The following is a 23,272-nucleotide window of genomic DNA, read 5'->3' as shown; positions in this document are numbered from 1 at the left end:
GAGAACATTTTCTCCCCAAAATGTAATTCACTACAGTAGCATAATGTATTAGAGTATTAGGGCTATTTCACCGAAGTTATAATATCCAGGTTTCAGGTTCCTTTCATAAGCACATCCATGAGACTGGATACAACATGGAATGAAGACAATCTGCCTTATGACCTAAATAAGACAGTTATTTGGTAAGAAGCCAGTATCCCTGCATGGTAAACTGTCTTGAAATGATTCATGAAAATGTAGTTTGGGCCCTCTTGCTATTAAATCCAATGGAAGTTTTCCCAGTGAAATAAATTGTTAAAGATCTAACCATAACAGATCTAGTCATAACATGGAGGTTTCCTTACACAACAAGCAGTACAAGAGAACCTTTCTTCTAATAGGGTTGACTCTATATTTTATGCAAGTTCTATGTGATTAAAAGGATGTAGAGAGGAGTGGGAGAGAAGTATAATCCTAACTCAAACACAGTCCAAGGACCAAGGTGCATGAGAAACCAGGCAATGCTGCTTCCTTGGATTTATTTATTCACAGACTTGCCCTCAGCTTTTCTAACAGTCCTCCCATCCTCCTCTTTCTGCATTGAGAATGTTTACCCATTGGCTTGCCACAAGCCATCCTGCTCAGGACAGCTGTAGGTTTTATTTGGACTTCTTGTAAACCATTGTTTTATTGTCCTGACTGGCCGCCACTTCTTGTATAAACAGTTCTCAGGAGGCTGTTTTGGGGTTTGCTTAATGCTTGCGGTGATTTTTTGTCTGAGCATGGTCAGGACTCTGAACAGTTGAGGGGGGCAGGCTGCTTAGCTTAAGGGAACATTATCAGGTCAGACTTCATTAAAATTATTTGCCTGTGTAATGCCCCAAGTATTAGAGGTCCTACTATTCATGCATTTTCTAAGACTGGTGGGGGGTTTTAATTACACTTCATTTGGCCAGAAAAGATGAACAGAATTATTTCCTAAATAAGCACAAATCTAGAAGCACAAATCTTGTGAGGAGCAGCTGAAGGAACTGAGGTTGTTTAGCCTGGAGTAAAGTAGGCTAAGGGGAGCCCCTGTCTTTCTCTACCACTATCTGAAAGGAGGTTGTAGTGAGGTGGGTGTGGGTCTCTTCTCACAAGTAACAAGTGATAGAACAAGGAGAAACGGCCTCAAGTTGTGCCAAGTGAGGTTTAGGTTAGGTATTAGGAAAAAACCTGTCCCTGAAAGGCTTGTCAAGCACTAGAACAGGCTGCCTAGGTATGTGGTGGAGCCACCATCCCTGGAGGTATTTAAAAAAAAACATGTAGATGTGCTGCTCAGGAACATGGTTTAGTGGTGGATTTGGCAGTGGTGGATTTACAGTCAGACTTGATGCTCTTAAAGGTCTTTTTCAACCAAAACTATTCTATGATTCTATGACATTTTCATTCTACTGCAGAACCAGCCACGCTGCTATGAAGCCTGGTAGCTGCTACTACATTATAAGTACAGGTTATTCATGGTAGCTTTCAGCCTCTCTATCATCTTTAAAGAAACCGCACTGTGAATAAACTCACAACATTGCAGGAAGCTGTTTACATTAAAATCAAATTTATATTTTTCCTTTAAAAGTTATGAAAAAGATATTTCTACATTCTTTTCACAGGTCCACCCATTTTCTTTTCAACAGGACATTTGGTAAAAGCCAACAATGAAAAAGTGTATCCAAAAGTTAAATGCCAGTATTGATCTCACTACATAATGGAATAGTATATATGTACCACAGAAATGTTAATCATGTGCAGATGACTGAATTCAGTAGTTTTGCTAGTGTATTCTGTGAAAAAAATGGTTCTTTGAGTACTCTCACAGAATACCACAGAGATCAATAAATGGAAACAAAAAGCTCTATAAAACATTCTTACACTGGAAAAGGACACCACTTAAATTAATTTTAAAATGTATTTGCTCCACTCAGTGCTAACCCCAGAAGCAGACACATTTAAACTGATTTAAAGTTAAATTATCGTAATAAAATCACTGTGTGCATTGATGTAAGCTTATGCATGCTAGTGATGTGCTTTTGTTTTATTAGATCTATTCAAAATCAGTTTCCAATGGAACTTTGCATGGCAGACAAAGCCTACAGCTCCTTGCTATCACTGCTTTAGATGAACACTTAACTGAGTGAGAAATTCTTCTAGTTAAATCGTGAGCCAAAAGTTTTGCAGAGTTCAGTCTCCGTTCAGTATATCTACAAATATTTATATTGACTGTAAGATGACAAGCTTCCCATCATTCCCTGGTCCTGGCTCCCTCAATATCCTTAAATGAGGGGACATTTGGCTATTTTGTCTAAAGGCCTCTTGATAGTACAGCACTTACTGTGAAATGTGTTGTTTGGGTTAGCTGAATGTCTCTGTCACTTCTTTCCCAGAGAGGATTTGAAAGTTATTTATGTTTAGCAACTACTGTATGTTAAAGACAAATGGGTTTCCACATGGTCTCATAATCTCCTGGGAAACTGTCCCTCTCTAATGCTTGAAAAATTGCAGAACAAAAAAAAAATAATGAAGGAAACAGATAAGAAAGCCTTTGTGTTTTGGAAAAATGGATTTGGGGTAAAGAAGGATATGTTGGGAGGGGTTCTGCCAAGATCTTGCTTCTGTGTTCCCTTATTCCTTATGAAGTTTTTCCCACCAGCACTGTCAGTGTAAAATAATACCAAGTTTAAAAAATATCAGCTTCTACCCAGTTTGCCTGGATGTAGCTGTTTAGATAAGGGCTTTTAGCCTTAAAAAAAAATCAATTAAGTTGTGTATGACACCTTGGGATCAACAGGTAAAAACATCATGTGAGTGGATCCACAGCTGGAATTACTCAAACAGCAACTTAATATCTATGAAACAGGGTAAAAACATAAAGATTATAGCTTTTGACTTAGTTTTTACAGAGCAAGTCAGAAAGCAAAAAAATTTACCAGTTTAGCTAGGTCAGTATTAAGGTGTGTACAGGCACCTAAATATTTAGAGCTATTGATAGTGCCTGCTCACTACTTCCCCACAAACCTGAAGGCATCTAAACTCACCTGGTGTTTTTATTCAGAACTCTGCATTTTTCTCCATGTGATGAGTAGTAGGTGTGGAAATGTCTTTGTCTGAACAAGCAGCTGCCTGGCATGGGTCTGCTCTCAGCCCTTATTATACACATATTGACAGCACTGCAAGTCCAACACAAGGCACTGCACCATGGCCACTGAAGGGTGGTGTCCAACAGATGGAACAGAGGGAACACATATGAATGAGTAAAATGTACACAGAACACATATGAATGAGTAAAAATGTACACAGAAAGATCCAAAGACAGATTATCCATCTTGATGTCTAATGGGTTAACTCTAGTGGACATACTACTTATTGTTGTTATTGTCTTTAGAATGAGAATAATTCAGCTATCCTTGTATTTTCCAAATTATTGTCTGGCCCTGTAGGAATCTTTTCCTTAAAAAAAAAAAAAAAAAAAAAAAAAAAAAAAAAAAAAAAGTGTTAAGCTTGTGTTAAATCCATCTACCCTTTGCTTTATAACCAACCAGAGCCAAAGAAAGCAATTTGTCAAAGCGACACCAGTACAAGCTATTAAATTCAAAGAAATATTTCAAACACACTTCCATAGGAATAAAGTGAAAGAAGTAAGTAAATTGATCCCTAAAATAAGGACCTTGTGATCTTGCTTATTAATTAGAGAAACAGGGAAATGCATGTTTTCTGTATACATCACTGCAGAAGGGAAATACATCATTTTCCAAGGGAAATTCACAAAACTCTAAGCTGTCTCTTGCAGTTTGAATGCAATGACATGATGAGTTTCTTGCAAATACACGCCAAAAAACCTAATCCAAATTGGAAAAGGGAGAGGAAAGCTGCTTTGAAACAGTTTTTATGAAAGCTTCATTCAGAGCCTCCACCCTCATGTACTGTACCAGCCACCTTAGCTTTTCCACTCTGCCTGGTCCAAGGAAGCACCAAGTAGTATATTAGAAATATTGGCTCTAAAATGTTTGGAAATAGACAGTGACAGCAATATATGCTTTAATAATCAGACACAGATTACCAGATGACCTTTTAGTCCAAATGATATACAGAGATTTAGGTCTAATGGATTACAAAATGAGTAAACTAAATTAGTATGGATAGGGAAAAAAAATGAAAATATTTCAAATTGCTCAGGCCCTAGGCACTTTCTAGTGGAAGATATAGCCAGGTTATTAAAACATAATATTTTGGTATCTGGAGATACAGATTATATCCTGTTCCAAGCCCAGTAAATAGATGTTTTTGACACTTAAAACCAGGATTTCAAGAAAAGGCATTTCTCATTACAGCTGTACAATCAACTTCCTTGTGAAAGGCATTTAACCCCTCAAAATCCATCATTCCCATTTCTAAAATAAAGCTACATCATTTCTTACATTACAAACACATTGGGAACCATAATTAATTTCTTACAAAAATACTGTAAGATAAAACTTTCTACATATCACAGAAATCACAGAGTGTTAGGGGTCGGAAGGAACCTCAAGAGATCATCAAGTCCAAACCCCCTGCCAGAGCAGTACCACCTTGTGTAGGTCACACAGGAACATGTCCAGGTGATTTGAACGTCTCCAGAGAAGGAGGCTCTGTGACCTCACTGGGCAGCCTGTTCCAGTGCTCTGTCACCCTCACAGTAAAAAAGCTTTTTCTTATATTTACACAGAACCTCCTATGCTCCAATTTGCATCCATTACCCCTTGTCCTATCATTGGTCATCACTGAGAAGAGCCTGGCTCCATCCTTCTGATACTCACCCTTTCACAAACATTGGTGAGGTTACCCCTCAGTCTCCTCCAAGCTGAAGAGCCCCAGCTCCCTCAGCCTTTCCTCATAAGGGAGATTTTCCACTCCCTTAATCATCTTTGTGGCTCTGCACTGGACTCTCCTAAGCAGTTCCCTGTCCTTCTGTAAACTGAGGGCCCCAGAACTGGACACAATATTCCAGATGCAGCTGCACCAGGGCAGAGTAGAGGGGGAGGAGAACCTCTCTCCACCTACTAACCACCCCCCTTCTAATGCACCCCAGGATGCCATTGGCCTTATGCCAACAAGGATACATTGCTGGCTCATGCTCATCCTTCTGTCCACTAGAATTCCCAGGTCACTTTTCTCTGTGTTGCTCTGTAAGAGGTCAGTCCTCAGCTTATACTGATCCATGGGGTTGTTCTTTCCCAGATACAAGACCTTACACTTATCCTTGTAATTCATTGAATTTTTCCCTGCCCAGCTCTCTGGGCAGTCCAGGTCCCTTTGAATGTCAGCACAGCCTTCTGGGGTGTCAGCCACTCCTCCCAGGTTTGTGTCATCAGCAATTTTGCTTAGAAGACTCTGTCCCATCATCAAGGTCATTGATAAAGATGTTGAACAGGACTGGACCCAGCACTGATCCCTGGGGGACTCCACCAGTCACAGGTCTCCAGCTGGACTCTGCACCATTGATCACCCCTCTTTGGGCTCTATTGTGTAACCACTTCTTAATCCATCTCATTGTCCATTCTTCTATCCCACACTTCCTGAGCTTACTCAAGAGGATGTTACGGGAGACTGTGTCAAATCTTGCTAATCATAGAAGATTCAGATTAGTCAAGCATGATTTTCCCTTGGTAAATTCATGCTGACTACTCCTGATAACCTTCCCCTCTTCCATGTGCTTAGAGATGACCTCCAGAACGAGCCACTCCATCATTTTTCCAATGTTGGAGGTGTGGCTGACTGGTCTGTAATTGCCTGGATCTTTCTTCTTGCCCTTTTTGAAGTCTGGAGTGATTCTGACTTTCCTCCAGTCCTCAGGCACCTCTCCTGTTTGCCATGATCTCTCAAAAATGATGGGAAGTGGTAGGGCAATAACATCAGCCAGCTCTCTCAGCACTCTTGGGTGCATCCCATCAGAGCCCAAGGACTTGTGTATATTCCATTTGTACAACTGATCTCTAACCCAGCCTTCATTGACCAGTGGTGAGTATTCCCTCCTCCAGGCTTTCTCTCTTAAATTCAGGGTCTGGAGTTCACAAGGTCTGGTCATAGGAGTAAAGACTGAAGCAAAGGAGACATCCAGAAACTCTGCCTTCTCTGCATCCTCTGTTATCAAGGCCCCTGCCCCATCCAGCAGTGGGCCCACACTTTCTCTATTCTTCCTTTTACTACTGATATGTTCGAAGAAGCTCTTCTCATTTCATTTTACTTCCTTTGCCAGTTTTAGTTCTAAGAGGGCTTTGGCCTTTCTTGCCTTCCAACATTCTCTGACAACATCCCCATAATTCTCCCAAGTGACAAGTCCCTTCTTACATAAGCTCTAATTTTCTTTCTTCCATGAGACTTTAGAAGCTCCTTGCTGATCCATGCAGGTCTCTTACCACCTCTACCCAATCTTTTACTCAAAGGAGTGCACCTAACTTGAGATTGAAGGTGGTATTTAAAAACTGACCAACTTTCTTGAGCTCCCTTTCCTTGCAGAGCCTTAGCCCATGGGAGTGCTAAAAAAGCCCATTTCAGAATGCTGAAAGGAATAGGAAAGCACACCTGATCCACTTAGAGGCTGGTGCCATAGATTGAATTTTGGATTTTTTTCAGAGGGTCTTACCAGATCTGGGAGCTTCCTGGTAACATCTCTGACCTGATCCCCAAGGAAACAGCAGACTTCCCTATGGGATGGGTCTGGCTGGCACACCAGGCCCTCTGTTCCCTCAAGGGTGGAATCCCCTACAACAATTACCCTCCTTTTATTTTCTTAAAGGAGCAGTCCTAATGCATGAGGCTGTTTGCCTTGGCAACTCCTTGGATGAACTTTTATCAGCATCCTCACCAGGCAGGTCCTCCAGTTGCAGTGCCCTCTATCTATTGTGCAGGGGCACCTGGGAAGGGGGGAGAGAGGACAGGAAGGGATTTGCCTGCCACCCTGCAGAGGGACCTGTTTCCATTCACCCCCATCACTTTGGTTCCTCTGCTTCTTGTATACACACATATGCTATATATATATATATTTATAATTAGGGAAAAAAAAAAAAAAACAAACTACAGTTAATTAACTCCCTGCTCATGTGCAATACATTTTTCCTAGGTTATGACATTATAGCAAGGACCCACCCACCACAAGTGGAGAGTATGTGTATACTTGCATCCAGTTGAAAATAAGATCAGGAATGTTAGTATTACTTTTCTGCTCTTCCAGAAAATGAGTGGTGATCTCTCCGCGCCTGACAATGTATTTATAATGAAACACAGTCAACATATGCACCCCAAAATTCTGCTAATGGATTTTGTATGTCTGACTTGCTTTCTCTCTTGCTTCCTGATCCCCAACACTACAAATCAGCTTCCTCAGTTTTTTTCCATCTGCTGTCACTTTCACTTCCCACTCACCTACTGTCACAACTCTATGTACTGAATGGCAGCAGTTAGTAAAACTATCCTCATGGCTTTACAGCTTTTTTTATTAAACTACTTCAATTCTGTACCTTTTTTTTTTTTTTGCCTTACTTGTGCTGTGGCTTTGTATATACTCAGTGTACTGAAGTACAAGCCTCCCTTGTGATCGTGTGAAACAGCATTCAATGGCTTTGCAAAACTGGCGTTATTTCTAAAAAGACTATTTCATTTCTCAAACATGCTGAAATTCATTATAGTATTTTGTGTCATCTGCTTCCTCTTGGTAAATAATTCTTTCCATCAGGGCAGCCACTGTGACAAACTACTAATATTTATGAGGATGTAGCAACAGTCACAGAAACAGAACAAAAAAACAAAAATAAAAAACCAAGGAGTGACACGTGAACAGCAAAGGGAATTAATTTCAGCTTCAGGTGAACTTGGAATCAGTCCCCAGTGCCAGAATGAAGATGATATCCTTACATGTAACTTGGGAATGCTAAGGTGTCCAACTCTTACACAAAAAGATATCTGTATTCCCATATCCAGCAAAGACCCCCAGAGGATTTCAGCTGCTTCGAGTCAGACCCACCATTCATTGAATGAGTTCAAACAGTTGTTCAGTGACATCTTCATGAGATCTGCTGCTCTGCCAGCACAGCTGGCTTTCTGATGAGCTTGGCTGACTTTAAATGGAAACTGTCAGTACCTCCCAAACGGTGGCCAGACACCAGAGCAGCCTTAAACAATTAGTGTAATACCCCATCCGATGTCTGGATGTGTATGTGCATGCTCCACCTGTGCCCTACCACATCTGAAGGCTGTGGTGGTACCTGTTTGGGCAGCAGGCAGCCTGTCCTCCCAGGTGAGCCAAAAGAGAGTCAGTCTCCTCCTCTCTGGGCCAGCAGAAGCTGTTTCAAGTTTCCTGGAGCTGGAAGTGGCTGTGTGGATGGTTTACATAAGGGTCTGTAGGAGCCGGGGAGGCTCATTTGCTGCCCACCAGTGAGCTGTGAAACACAGGTGATTAGTTCCAGATGCTGCTTCAGGGCCTTTCCTTCTGCAGAAAGTGTGCAGAAGCCACTTCTCAGTTCCATGGGATTCTCCAGAAATGGGAAACACACCGAAAGTCGGAGTGGATTTGTCATCCCTCCCTCAGCATCAGTCAAGAAGCTGTGGAAGTCAAGAAGACATCTGTGGAAAGACTTCTCTGTCATACAACAGGATCTGGACCTATGGATCTCACAGCAAGAACCAGAACCTCATATTAAGTTCCCATTCACTATCACAGGCAAAGCACAAGTATGCTTAATATGTCTGCCAATCCTATGACATTCCCATACACACTCAGGCACCTTGCTTTGGACAAGAGAAGTGTTTTGTGACAGAAACCAGGGGAACAGGATAGCTGCTTCTAAATTCACTATATTTGATCTGCTTATTCATGCCTTCAAACTTTCTCCCTAGGTTTTGACAAAATGCACCAACCCAGTCTTCCAAAACTTCTTATAAATTTGTGTCTGTTGAAAATCTCATTATAAGAAAGCTATTTTTCTCACTGCTTCCAAACTGTAAAAAAAAAAAATAAAAAATAAAAAAATAAAATAATAAAGATGATGTAGCTGCATCTACCTGATAATTTAGAGTACAACATTCACTTGTAAATTCAAGACGCTCTCTTTTTAGCATGCAGTGATCACAATCAGTACATAATCTGGGTAGGACTTCCCACCTACATTTTGCAAATTCAGAGGTGGGTTGTAATCCAGCTTTAGTTGTTCATGGAAAAAATGGGCAGATAGAGAAGCTGAGCTTGCATTCTCCAGACAGATCAGCTAGTATAATTTCTTATAGCCTGAAAACCACTGCAGTGTAAAACATTTTAGGTCTCATGGAAAGATAATTGTGCAAATATATAGGTCCTGTGTAAACAGTAAAGTATTTGCAAGCTCCTCCGAGGATTTCAGTCAGACAGCTTCTTGGCTCATCGTCACTATCTTTGTCATTATTTTTCTGTATTCATGCTTCTATTGTATATATGGAGTTATGAGGACTGCAGTAACAACCAACACAGTTCCAAGTGCAGTCAGTCAGCAATGTGCTATTACTCAGCCTCCAGCCCTTTCCATCCAAGGAGGATGCTACTGGCCAGGTTTCCATCAGCCCTTGGTCCTCCTCCGCTGCTCTGTGTCAGTGCAGTTCTGCACCTTGAGGGCACAGCATTAGCTCAAGCTCCCATCCAGGACATTTTAGGAAAGGGAACAGCTAAGGGTGGAAAAGGTTTATTTTAGGCTGGAGGAAGGGCTGTATCTGCTTGTATTCATTGTAGCAAGAGGAGAGTAATTTGTTTTATCTGTTGAGGCTCAACTCTAAAAATAAACAGAAACACAACCAGAATCTTGGGCACCTTTATATGGTTTTACCAATCTAAATAAACAAAGTACTTTTGATTCATGTTAGGTAGTAGCTTCATTAAGCAGTCAAAACTAAAGTAGGTCAAAAATCATCTTCTGAAGTTCACAAGAAATTTTACCTTCACAAAAGGCCTTTTGTTCAAGAGCTTGACAATACAAGTCAAAGACAACAGACACTGAAAACCACACATGGTATGTAGGCACTATTTTCCCTTCTGTAACTGAGATGATTGCAAAATTAATTGGTTTGACCAAAACAACATAAGGAAATGGGGCAGACCCAAAACCAGAACAGCCACCCCTCAGTCTTCTGCTTCTATCCATATAACCTTTCTCTTCCTGCCTTATCTGAATATTAATATGTATGCAACTTTACTGTTTGCATGCAATTTTTTTTTCCTAAAAGATGTTACTAAAATTTGGACATGGAAATCACGTCATATTAAATTTATAATTTGGGGTCAAATTTAACATTGCAGGTTGGGCAGGAAATGGGCTGAGAACAGCCCTGAGGGGGACTCGGGGATGTTGATTGATAAGAAGTCAACTTGAGCTGCCAATGCTTGCAGACCGAAAAGACAAAAGTATCCTGAGCTGCACCAAAAGAAGTGTGGCCAGCAGGTTGAGGGAGAAGATTTCTCCTCTTCTACTCTGCTCTTGTGAGACCCCACCTGGAGTACTAAAACCAGTTCTGGAGTATCCAGCAAAAGGACATGGAGTTGCTAGAGCAAGTCTAGAAAACTATCACAGGGCTGGAACACCTCTCCTGTGAAGATAGGCTGAGAGAGTTAGGGTTGTTCAGACTGGAGAACACCCCAGGGAGATCATAGAGCAGCCTTCTAGTGTCTGAAGGTGGTGAGACACTGGCACAGGTAGCCCAGAGAAGCTGTGGCTGCCCCCTCACTGGAGGAGTTCAAGGCCAGGTTCAATGGCACTTTGAGCAACCTGGTCAAAAGGAAGGTGTCCCTGCCCATGGCGGGGGAGCTGGAACCAAATTAACTTTAAGGTCCCTTTTTAACTCAAACCATTCTATGATTCTATGTTGAAAAATTCTGAGAAAGCAGTGCCTCTGGTCTCTGAAGATTAAGACTGAAAAGGGCCACTAGGTCATTTTGTAGGTCACTAAGTGTCACTGAGCTAAGTGTCACCAAAATCCTGTAAAGAGAAACAATCAGATCTCCTGGAAACAGCAAAGCTAAGTAGCCTTGTTCATCACGACCTGTCAGAGAGCAAAAATTATATTGGTAACAAATATTCAGGCAGTAACTCTTGCCTAGCTGGAAGGTCACCTTCCATTCACGTTCTGATTAAGACAGCCTTCTTCACACACTCTCATGTGCATCAACTTGCTTTTTTAGGAGCAATTCTAGACCAGTTGGAGCCAAAGCCCAGTGTGAAGGCCTGAGCACAATCAAGTGAACTCATATCAGCCTCTTCTGGGGTGTAAAGGACTGCAAAAGGAGACAGGCTGGACCTTCCCAATAGGTCTGCAGGAGCTGGTGCAGGGGCAGGAGGGAGCAAGTCCTTTCACCCATCCCACATGGGCACCACCAACCCAATTTTATAAGCAAGGTGAGGCTGGGCTGTTCTTCCATGCACATAGAGGGACGTCTGGCTCTGCCACAGTGCTTCTGCCAGAGGGCCAATACTGCTGGTGCATTTGCTTCTCAGTAATAAGATCACACTAATCTCAAAACCCAGCACAGAAGAATAGGCAAGAAGGCACTAAAAGAAGTCCTTTGCCATGTTTGCTTAAGCCTGATATAGAGGCAACTTAAAGTCCAAATGTAATTTTAATAAATCTCACCCACATCTCAACACTTTCCCTCCATCTTTTCTGTAGCAGCCAGAGTTCTCCCCAGACAAAGCATGGCCTTGATACAGCAGCTCCATTTTTTCCTTTGTGCAGCCAGAACAGGATTCAGCTTCCACCACAAACACTCTACAAAAGATGGGCTGGATGCCTTCTCACGCAAAAACATTGCCAAGTCCACCCCCTAATGATGCCTCACAGGATGAAAGCACCAAGCAGCCATGAAGCACACTATCTTCTCAAAGAGGTGAGACAGGATGCACCACATGCATCTTGGTAAGTTGTCTTTGAATGAGTACTTGTGTCAGCAAGATAGGCAAGAAATCCTAATGTAGTTGCTAGTCTAGGCCCAAATCAAAAACACCCTCTACTCCTCCCCCTCCCTGCCTTGCTTAAAGTCTGGTGATCTTCAAAATCCAAAGCCTCACCAAAAAGTTCACTAATTATCCCAAATTTTATAACAGGCCAAACCAGGACCCTGGATCCCAAATAACCCTCAAACTCAGGCTGGCTCAAACTCTGGACCCAATGTCTGTGGTGTGAGCTAAGGCAAAACTAACAGGGAGAAAGAAAAAAATACATATATATGCCTTGCTCTATGGATCTTTAATATAGGGCCACCTCTGATACACTTTCAAAAAATATAATGAGGCCACTATAATATATATTCAGGCAAAAATTCTTGGCTCCCAAAACCAACTTTATATGGTATGCAATACAGAAACACCCAGGAGATGCTATAAGAACTTTGACAAGGCTAATACTAAGCTAGAACAAAACAGAACTACTGGCACCAGCTCCACTCAGCTCTTAAGTAAACTTGCCCCATTAAAAAGTAGCCTCTAAGATATTTTCTCTCTGAAGTGTGTAGTAGCTTATAAAAAGCAGGAAGGGTTGCCAAGTTGTAGATGTGTTGAAGTACTCCTTACCCTCATTAAAGAACATTCCCTGGCAGCCAGCAGCTTTCAGTACTCCAGTGAAGCAGATTTTATATGGGGAGGTGTTTACAGTGGTGTGCAATGTAGCTGGAAATCATGGCACAGCGTAGCAGCCTTGTACCAGATAGGGCTGTGCTTGGAGCATCATCACCCAGGCACAGGATACAATAGGCAGGTGATCAGTGAGGTTCCAAAAATATAATGAGTATTAAGAAAAAAAATCTCAAGCCTCTGCTCCATAAGAAGAAAAGCATCCAGAGATGCCATTGCTTAAACATGAATTAGGTAGTGAAACACCACTGAGTATCTGGGTCTCACCTCCACCAGCTTCATATATAAATATTTACAGGGATGTCTTCACAGTAAGTATGTACATAATTTAGCTTCTTAATGTACCCACTGATTTCCACAGCACTTAGGAGTTAAATTCCTTTGTGGATCTGGACCTTAATGCCACACCCTGCCTTGTTCAGATAAAGGCTGTTTTCTCAGTTCAGTGTCTAACACATCTTCTGCCTGGGGATGTTATCCAGCCCTGTACAAGGAATCAACAAATGATCAGATAAAGATAATCCTTAACACTGGTGAAGAACTGGGAAAAAGAAGATCCGCAGTTTCTCTCTAACAGTAACTTTCTCAGGGCTGAGAACAAAAAAACATGCATTTCCTTGAGTTTCTCTTTTCCCCTCCCAGCTACCAACCAGGCACTGCTTTCCAAAGGATTTTCAGTTTCAGTTGAAGAAGGACCCAAATTTATGTGGTATTTCTATGGTAAGCAAGGTACTAGTTAACCAAATCTTTCACTCTGCATAAGCAAATCACAATTTTTCACCTGTTAATAAACACATGCTAGCTACTAGTTCCTACACAGCCAACTCCTATCTTTGTTATAATTTGGGGAATCCATCAATGCACAGTTTGCACATTTTGTCATTTTTTATGGTGTAATTAATATTGAGCCAAGAAGCCATAGGACCTGTCACACAGGTAATTGTGTTACCTACACTTGCCCAGAAGAGCAAACACATTACAAAGCCTCAGCCAAGCTGACACAACCAGAGAAAGAGTGTGGCCTGTGCAAGATGACATCTGGGGGGATGCACTTGAAAATAAAAGTACTCCCAGTATGTAGTGGAACTTAAAAACAGCAGAGCTTCACATATTCCAGGTGGTCACTGAGATAAAAGAATGACAGAGAAGCAGACAGGCTCCCACAGCATCTTGATAGCTGAAGAACCAGAGAGACAACAAATGAGAAATCTTGGTCTGCAGGGAAAACACATAGAAAGAGAAGTCATGGCCAGGCACCTTTCTGTAGAACTTTGACTCACGTTCCAAGGATGCTCAGAAGTGATGCGGAAACAGAGATAAGGAAACATGTACAGAGACTAATATTTTTTTAACTGTCTTTTTGAATACTTACTAAGACTGCATGTTAGGCTTCATAATTAACTTCAGTTACCACTTTTTTTTTTTTCTGTACTTGTAAGAGGCAGATTATAAATCCACAGTACCTTCAGGTCAATATTCAGGGTTTGGGATGCCTCAGATATATGACAGATCTAGGCATCAGTCCAAATCCCGGAGGTCTAAGGTGGCTGAATGGTGAAGCTTCATTTGTTTGAGGGCATAAAAAAGTAAGAGAGCATTCAAGAAACACGCTGGAGAGCCCAAGAAATGGGCTAGTGCCATAGAACTATAGAGTCACAGAATGGTTTGGGTTTGAAGGGATCTTGAAGTGATATCATCTAGTTCCAACCCTTGTATAGGCAGGGACACCTCCCACTAGACCAGGTTGCTCAAAGCCCAATCCAACCTGGCCTTGTACTCTTCCAGAGAGGGGGCATCCTCATCTTCTCTGGGCAACCTCTTCCAGTGTCTCACCACCCTCATCATAATGTCTTCCTTGTATTCAACCTAAACCTACCCTTTTTTTAGTTTAAAAATGTTGCCCTTTGTCTTATCACAACAGGCTCTATAAGTCTCATTTAAGTATTGAAAAGCTGCAAAAAGGACTCCACAGAGCCTTCTCTTCTCCAGGGAGAAGAACCTCAACTCTGTCAGCCTTTCTTCACAGAAGTGTTCCAGCCCTCCAATCATTTTCACAGCCCTCCTCTGGACCAGCTTCAACATGGGCATGATTTGCCCTTTGTGAAGCTATACTGGCTTTGTGGAATCACCTTCCTGTCTTCTAAATGCCAAAACATAGCTTCCAGCAGAATCTCTTCTGTGATCTTACCAGGCACAAAGGTGAGGCTGACTGGTTCATAGTTCCTGGGGTCCTCCTTTTTATCCTTTTTACAAATGGTGTAATGTTTCATTTTTTCCAGTCACTGAGGACTTCACCTGACTGCCAAGGCTTTTCAAATATGATGGAGAGTGGCTTAGCAACTATATCTGCCAGTTCAGATATGTATCAGCCTATTCAGTCTTGGTCTAAGAGGATTTAAACTAAAACTTGGCAGTCTGTAAAGTGTCTAGCTATAAAATCTTTACCAAGCTGTGATACTATGTATTTTGCTTTGGAGTATCAGTATATTCTGTGGCTCAGTTAACCAGAAACTTTCCATAATGTTCCTGGGGAGGAAAGGGGAAGGAGTGGGAGGGAAATGAAATTTTATATATGCATAAATATATATATATTTGTCCTTCAAGTGAATAGGACCTCACTCTGAACCAGGAAAGCAGCTATAATTCTTTCCATGGACCTGTCATCTAACTGGAATACCATGGGAAACTTTATGACTTCTTTCCCTCTGTTTTATCTGCCATGGTACATATAGAAGTCATCCATAATGTCACAGATTGTTTTTATTTCCTCCTACCACATTGCTGGCTCTTTTTCCACTCATGTCAAATACAGTTAGATAATTCCCAGCATTCAGTGTGCCTGCTAAAAACTTTCAGATATGGTACATTTAGAAAAAAAATATAAAGTGTGTACAGAAAAAGTTGCCAACATTTAATTCTTCCTAAAAGGTCATTTGAAACTAAGAGATTGTCCAGGAGACCTCAGTCCTGGGAGAAATGACAGCTACAGTGTCCTGCAAATAACTTTGGTTGTTGATATGTACTACCCAAATATGTCAAAGGGAAAACAAAAAGTATTTCTATGATAAATAAATAAAATTAATTTTTCTTTCTGTTTCTTCACCACATTATCTACTTCATTCCTAGGGAATATATTAAAGAATCAGTGTTTCTCCAAATTATTTTATAGAAAACTATAGTATAGAGTTCTCACTACCAACAGATAAATGTAAACCCAGCACACACATTTAGAAGAGAAAATAGTTCTTATTACTGGTTAGAAATGCCCATGAACGGACTGAAGTTTTGGACACTGGTTCACAGATTGGATGACACACAGGACAGGTCAGATTAACACAAATTAAAAAATAAACCCTGCAAGTTTGTTCAAGCTATTCATTTAGTCTATATTCAGCAAAGGCACTTCAAGAAGACAGTACATCCTACCTGCCTTAAATTGCTATCCCTGGATGGCAGAAATTGCTGCTTGAAAATGTAAATGTTACAGTACCAAACACACAGGAAGCCCAGATCAGTCACCCAGAAGTCAAGTAAAGCAAATTCCACCATAAGGGACTCTACAGGCTCTGTTGCTCCTTTCACAACTATCAGTGAAAACCTCTACCAGATTCTCCATTGGAGCAGTAATAAACAGCATGTAACTGGGCTAACAGAACACTTAGTGCTATTAGGACTCTGGTGACAGTGGCAATCCAGATCCTACCATAAACTTAAAGAGAAATTGAGTCTCCTTTGTTCTGTGTGTACAGCACATTGCATCACAGAGGTGTTGCTCAGGACCAAGATTTCCTTTTACTCCTTTGTCCCTCCAAGCTCCAGGTCTCAGAGAAACCACACAGTCTCTATGCTGAACATGGTACAGAAAACTCACAGATCATCAGCACAAGAGCCCTTACCATCCTCTCCTGTGACAAACAAAAGGCTCCACGTCCAAGTAGGGAATGCATTTCAGCTTCAGGAGGGAACTGTACAGTGATGTGTTGAACAAGTCACCAACCATCTTGGCCACCATGACAGCCACCATTATCAGTAGCAAAGACTGGACATCATTTGTGATCTCTACCTAAGGAGAGAAGAGAGAAAAGGACTTTCCATTTTTGCAAATACTTGGAGACAATGTCAATGGTTGGGGCATGGACTACCTACTTCTTTCCTGAGGGAAAAGGAAGCAATTCAGTCTGCTAAAAAAGTGGAAGAGCACTCCCTCTCCTTTCCCAGGGAAAGGTAATCAGTAAACACTTCTACCAAAGAGTCTTAGCTGATGCAGTGACAGCTCCCCCTCCCGTTCCTATGATCTTGAAGCACTGCACTTACATCTTAAAACTCACATCTGATTCCCATATTTCAGGTGGCTTGTGATAATTTTGAAGTATCAGAGGAGGGTAAGTAGAGATGAAGTAGCCAGATTGCTTAAAATAGCTTGGCATTGTGACAAATACCAAAAAATTCAAACAAATCCTAATATTTTTTTCTTTCTTGCTGAGCTCAGGAGATATTAAATTGTTTTCCCATACTGCTGCTTCCTGACAGAAAAAGCTTCTTGTACAAACATTGCCTTGAAGGATGCCAGAAAAGAAAACAAGAAGCTTTCAACAGAAGTCCAGCTCAGGAGACCAAGGAGCAGGAACATCACACAGTTACCATGCTAAATAGCATGCAGCAGTAAAAGGCATGGTGCCTCTATCCCTATTCCCAGGAATGCAAATCTCTGGAAGTTGCACAGCAGTTCCCATTGCAGAGAAACCAAGTAGATGCACAAATTCTGGTATTTAAGTATACTTGCACTTTCTCCACGTCTGGTACGGGTATGGTCAGATGAGGGGCAAAGCGCCTTTTAATACTTTAATACTTTTAATGTTTTAATACTTTATCCCCTCTCAGTATTTGATTTTTTTTCCTCCACAGTTGGACACAGCCACCATAACAGAACTGCTCACAAACAGCAGCTCAAAGGCAGACTGAGATCACTTGATCTGCTGCTGCAAACATCTAAGAGCTCTGGTGGCAGTGACTTAACAAAGTACATCAGTACAACTGCCTTTGAATAAAAGACTCAAACTAATTTCTTATACACAAAGTAAAGAGTAATATGAATGCACTTAATACTGCTTATGCCCAACTCATAACAAAGACAAATATTAATCATGGTGAAAATGGTTGCACAGAAATATTTTCTTTACCCTATTGAATAAGACTTTTTAGTCAAAAACATGTTCTCCTTTCACTTCCCACTATATCCCCTACTATTGTATCCTAGTAAAAAAGGATATTCATTAGCAATTGTCCTGGGATTCAATGGGCAAAGTTTCCTCATAACACTAAGAGGCTTTTGCCCAGAAACTTCTCTCCAATTCAGACAAAGTGAATTGCAGCACATTGCCATTTAATAGACCTCATTAGCTAGAGACAGTTAAGTACCCCAAGAATCTACATTCAAAGAATGCCAATAAACACACTTCTGTCTGATAAGCTTTAGCAAATTTATCCAAGCTTATGCTTTCACCCTTGCTCTGTCTCTGTTCTGGGGCTGGAAAGATAACATCCAGGATGATTTACAGTATATCCCAACAAGGGACTCCTCTGGCATGGTCAGATGTGTATGACAGGGTCGTGCAACTGTCCTTTCTGCTTGGACATAGCCAGGGTTTTCTAATAACACCACAGCATTCTTTGGATGTCTCTTTAAACCTAGTATTCAACTGTTTTATTTAAAAACACCAGGAACATGTCAGTTGAAAGGAAAACAGCAACTGTGGGATTTTAAGAATTGCTTCATCATATCTGCCACAATTCATTCACACAGATGCAGACTCCTTTATTGTGGATTCCTTTTAAGGTTTTTTTTTAAGTGTTTTGCTACGGGGAACTCTTCTGGAATAAAACAAGCATTAAAAATTAATATGAGAACACTCCAAAAAGCTACAAAACCACTCTAAAGCCCCAAATTTTAAAACTCTCATAACTCAAACACTAAAAAGGACTCTCAAGTGAATGCTCTAACCTATACAGAGTATCTTCAAAACAGCAAGAACCAGAGCCTGGTTTTCCAGGATCTCCTCTTTGGTTTTCATCCTATTTTATCCCTTCCTCCTACCCTCCCATCCTCTAGTGGGAACAGTCAAGCCGGCCTGGCCCTGGCCCTGGCCCTCTTCCTTTATTGTTGCAAACATTCAGCAGCATTTCACATCTGCTACTGAGAAACTCTGAGGCTTGTGCTGGTTTTCCCCAGCCCTGCAGCCCTCCTGCGTGCTGGAATCAGAGGGTGAGAGGGCAGATGGCTCCTCTCTACAGCAAGGCAACAAACACGAGCTCGGAGCAAGTGCCTCCAGGTCCAGCATCTGACTTTCCTTCCTCCAAGAGTTAAGGCCTGCTGAGCAGAGATGCTGCTTATCCTTGGCAGGCTCCTGTGGCTGAGGTCATTAGAGAAAGACATGTTAAAAGCCTTTTGAGCAATATCTTCTGTATGTAAGTAAATTTAAGCCTTGGCCAAAATAGAGCTGATAGAGCTGTTCTGAACTCTCGCCAGAGATGGAAACTGGAGAGGCAATTTTTTTTTTCTTTTTGTGATATGAAATCTTCTTGGAAATAGGCAATATGTAAGCAAATCTGCAGGCGACTTAGAAATCATTGATACATTTGAAGCATGAACATTAAAAACAGATAAAGTCATTTATAAAATTTCAAGAAAACTTTGCATGGAAACTTAACCCATCATGAGAGCTTAGGTAAAGGTGAAGCTGTAAAATAATTATAGACCAGGTTATTTATGAAGCCCAGACTAAAGAGAAAAACATATTTAAAAATGGATTTGATTTTACAACCAAGTATTCGAAAAGCTAGAGAAAATCTCATTTCCCTCTTGCCAGGGGATCTTAGGTTGTGTAAGAACATTTATTAGCTATAAAAGCATATCACATACAAGAACAAACTCTAGAGATCAAATAAGAGATGCTGAGGAAGGTAATTTTAACTAAGAAAGATTCACATACAAAAGACGAAGTCACTCATATGAGAAAAAGTCTGCCTCTCTTTGCACTGAAGAAAAAGGAAGATTAAAATTAGGTAAATCCGAAGTCCATCAATGACAAGGATGATGGCAATGCAGCAGGAAAGTTCTTCTTAAGAGTATCTTGATAAAATTCAAGGAAGCCCAAGTTAATCCAAGAACTGTGAGAGATCCAAGTCATCTTAAATAAACACATGGACACAAAGCTATGCACACACATATATGTGCACTTCACAAGGCTGTATTAGTATTCCCTGTTTAGAGAAGGGCCATCTGCTCCCTGACGAGCAAGACAAAGTGCAGAGACTTGGGACACGGCTGTGTGAGGAGGTTGGAGAGAGGGGTGAGCCTGGGTGTAAATTTACAGCATATTAGCTACTCTGCACAATCTGCCCATTTGGGTACCCCCAGTGCTTGGGAAATGAAAAAACCCAACACCCTTCACCTTCAAAAAGGAGCCTGCCTAAGGCATGCAAAAGCCACTCTTTAGGCTAACCTGCACAAAAGCACGCTTAGTCAGTACTAGAAGCATCCACGCAGGGAATTAGTGCCAAGTAACTGGCAGGCTGTAAATTCACTCTGTAGTTCCATGCATACTAATTCTCCCAGCACACAGGCCCCTCTAATCCCAAAACAGCAGCCAAGCAAACCCAGGCACAGCCCAGCACCATTAGGAGCCCATGTGGGCCAGGGCTGGAAGGTTATGCAGCCTCTCCTTTAAAAATTTCTGTCTGATCAAACCAGTTCCTAAAGAATCTAGGAAAGGAACAAATGATACAAAGTATTACAGAGGGAGAGATAAAACAAAGGTGACAAAAGCAGAAAAAGGAAGGGGCGAAGTCGAGGGCAGCCACCAAACACCTACAGCTCTTCAGCCATTAAACTTAATGTTTCATTTATTGATATTCATTCCAAGCCTGCATTTTATGGGCTGGTCTTTAGGATGCAATTTACTCTCTGTGCATATTGCCAGGTTGGGTTTTTTTCATTTTGTTGGTTTTTTGCTTCCTTTTGATCCTTCGGGTGCAGCAGGCTGTGCCAAAAATGTTTTTGCCTAGGGCACCCTTCTATGCAAAGCCAGCAGCACTAATAGGCACTGGGAGCTCCGGGTGCTGACACTTCATACATCAGCAGCCTAGTAAATTGCACCTATTTTTTTTCAATATTGTCTCCATATACAAAATCTTGAAAAATGTCGTTCACACACACAGAGACCACAATTAACTTATTAGCACAGTTATTCAAACCTCTTTAAATATCTTCTACGTCACCGGAGGCACTTTTCAACAACCCCCATGCTCCTGAGTTTCTCAGGCCTCCACATCATTATAATCTATTAGCCACCTTCATGTTAGCCCTGTTTTATTATATAACACATAATTATGCATTTCATTAACAGCATCACCAGGCACAGTACATCAAAGAGAGAAAGGCAGCTGCCCAGGAAATTCAAAAAGATGCAGTTTACTTAAAGCTCACTGTTAAAAACCTTCCCCCCCCCCCCCCCCCCCCCCCCGTTTTCAATCAAATCGTGGTTAACATGTTTCAAAGGTTTTACTCCAGCCCAGAGAACAGAGTACAACCAACCTCATTAGTTGCAAGGCTGCCTATACAATGAATATTCCCCGAACACTTGATATTTCCAATAATGTAAAAGAAAAGACTATCAGCAAGCTACACAGTGCAAATCAATTTTCTTTCTTCTACTGAAAATCCATTTAACAAGAGAGTTCTCTTGCAAGTTACAGCCCACAATGACAAATGCAGAGGAGCAGGCCTATGAAAAAAAAAAAAAATTACTTTGTAGTCATATTCATTTTTCAAGGTTTGTTCAACTAGAAGAGCTGCCTGGCAAACTCCACAAACAAATGGCAAAATCTGCTTCCTCCCCACGACAGAAAGACCATCGTCCTTGGTAGAAGTGAACTCATCAAAAGAAATACTACTGTCATTCTTCACAAGGTTACACACGCTTATCTGAAAGTCCTGGAATAGGAAAATATTTTGGGGGAAAAAAAAGCAGTTGCTGGACCAAGATACAAGACAGTATATCCGAGGGAAAGCTTAAGAAGGGTTGGATGGGAAGGGACATGAAGTCTTGGTAGTACCAGTAAAGTGCAATAGCTTTAGACTTGAGGCTGCAGCTGGCACAAAACACCAGCTCTGAGCACAGTTTTTCAGTCTCCATGCCATCCAAATTTGTGGAAGAGTACACATTTCCCCAGGAAAGTACCTCTTGTTTTTCTCACATAAAACCAGTATTTCTTCCATTTGATATTTTGACTGCTATTGATTAAAGACACGAGTAAAATATCACTAACATTCAAGAAAACATTTCAAAAGGGTGGAGGGGCTTGTAGGCAGCAGAAAACTTTTGATAATTTTTTTTCTTGGATCAAACGTCAACAAGGTTACAAGCTAATTGCTTGATGTAAAGAATTGAAGGAGAGAGTAAAAGAGCTATTCACAGCAGTAAAAGAGCTGTTCATGAAGCTTTCTTGAGAAAAGGAGTTTATAGAAACAACATCTCTGAAGATTAAGTTGTTTGCATTGTCACAATCATTTCATAAGCAATGCAAATCTGCATTTCAATTTCTTTGCTCTCTCGACTGTGATCTGCTGGCCCTTAGCAACCTGTGCACTGAACACTTGAGTCATTTTACTTCCCACTTAATTATGTCCTGACAAAGCTATGGATTGAAATGCTCTTAACACAGTCTAATATTTCATCTGGGATTATGCCAAGAGAGGCACCTTCTTCAAGTATCAATCCAGCTGAATACTCCCTCCCTGAACTTCCATCAATCTCTCTTTAAAACTAAGTGAAAAATATTCCTTTCCTCTGCACTTCACCTTTACAGAAATCCTTTCTAGTTCTAGGGCTACATCCATTAACTCTACTTGCTTTACTGTATCTCCTTATCACTCATCACCATCACTGCTGGAATTTTTGGAGAAGTGAGATGCTGCAACACAGTAAAAATAAATCTCCTGAAAAAACATGATTGTCATGTCAGCCCTAAAAAGCTATGCATCCAAGTTCCCTCACGCTGCTGAAAATGATTATTTTTTGCAGCCTCAGGCACACGAAGCTCTGCATCATCCTCTACAAAGGGTGGCACACCCAGCGTAGGTTCACTGTGAGGACTTCCTGCCAAACCCCAGTGCCAGGAGGATTGCACAAGTGGTGGGATTCTTCCTCTTCCAGAGTTCAACCCCATTAACTATTCCAGGCCATTACAATGAGCAGGCAGCCTCTAGCACTCTAAAGTTTAATTACTGCCAAGATAGAGCATGAAAAAAGTATTTTAGCACAGGGTGAGCACTACTTCTCTTTAAACAAAGTAGTTCTAATTAATGACACTTGCTCACTGCTTCTTAATTTAACTTCATTCACAATGTTTAGAGAGATCTGGTCCTGGTTTTCTCTGAGGTGGATTTAAATATTTGTGTGAGTTTCTCTGGAGCCAACCAGCATTTCGTTCATGATTTCCTTGCTAAAAGGCAGAATCACTTTTTCTGGTTCCAAGACCTAGTACAGCAGCAGGAGATTACTAAAGAGAACTTTGAAATACCAAGCAGAGCTAAGTAATCTCTGGAAACATATCAAAATCCTTTGAGCCTCAGTCCTTGAGAA

The 23,272-nt window shown here is 41.1% G+C and overlaps 1 protein-coding gene across 1 annotated transcript in view; it reads right to left on the bottom strand.

The window, feature by feature from the left end:
- The window catches only part of LOC139793184 (chloride channel protein C-like), an 85,905-nt gene that overhangs the window by 22,822 nt on the left and 39,811 nt on the right, over positions 1–23,272 (bottom strand). The window contains exon 12 of the mRNA XM_071737514.1: positions 16,526–16,692. Coding sequence (XP_071593615.1) covers positions 16,526–16,692 — 167 coding nt within the window. The remainder of the gene's footprint in view (positions 1–16,525; positions 16,693–23,272) is intronic.

The sequence above is a fragment of the Heliangelus exortis genome, chromosome 2 (genome assembly GCF_036169615.1).
Source record: "Heliangelus exortis chromosome 2, bHelExo1.hap1, whole genome shotgun sequence".
NCBI classification, from domain to species: Eukaryota; Metazoa; Chordata; class Aves; order Apodiformes; family Trochilidae; genus Heliangelus; species Heliangelus exortis.
This window is presented reverse-complemented; position numbering and strand designations above follow the sequence as displayed.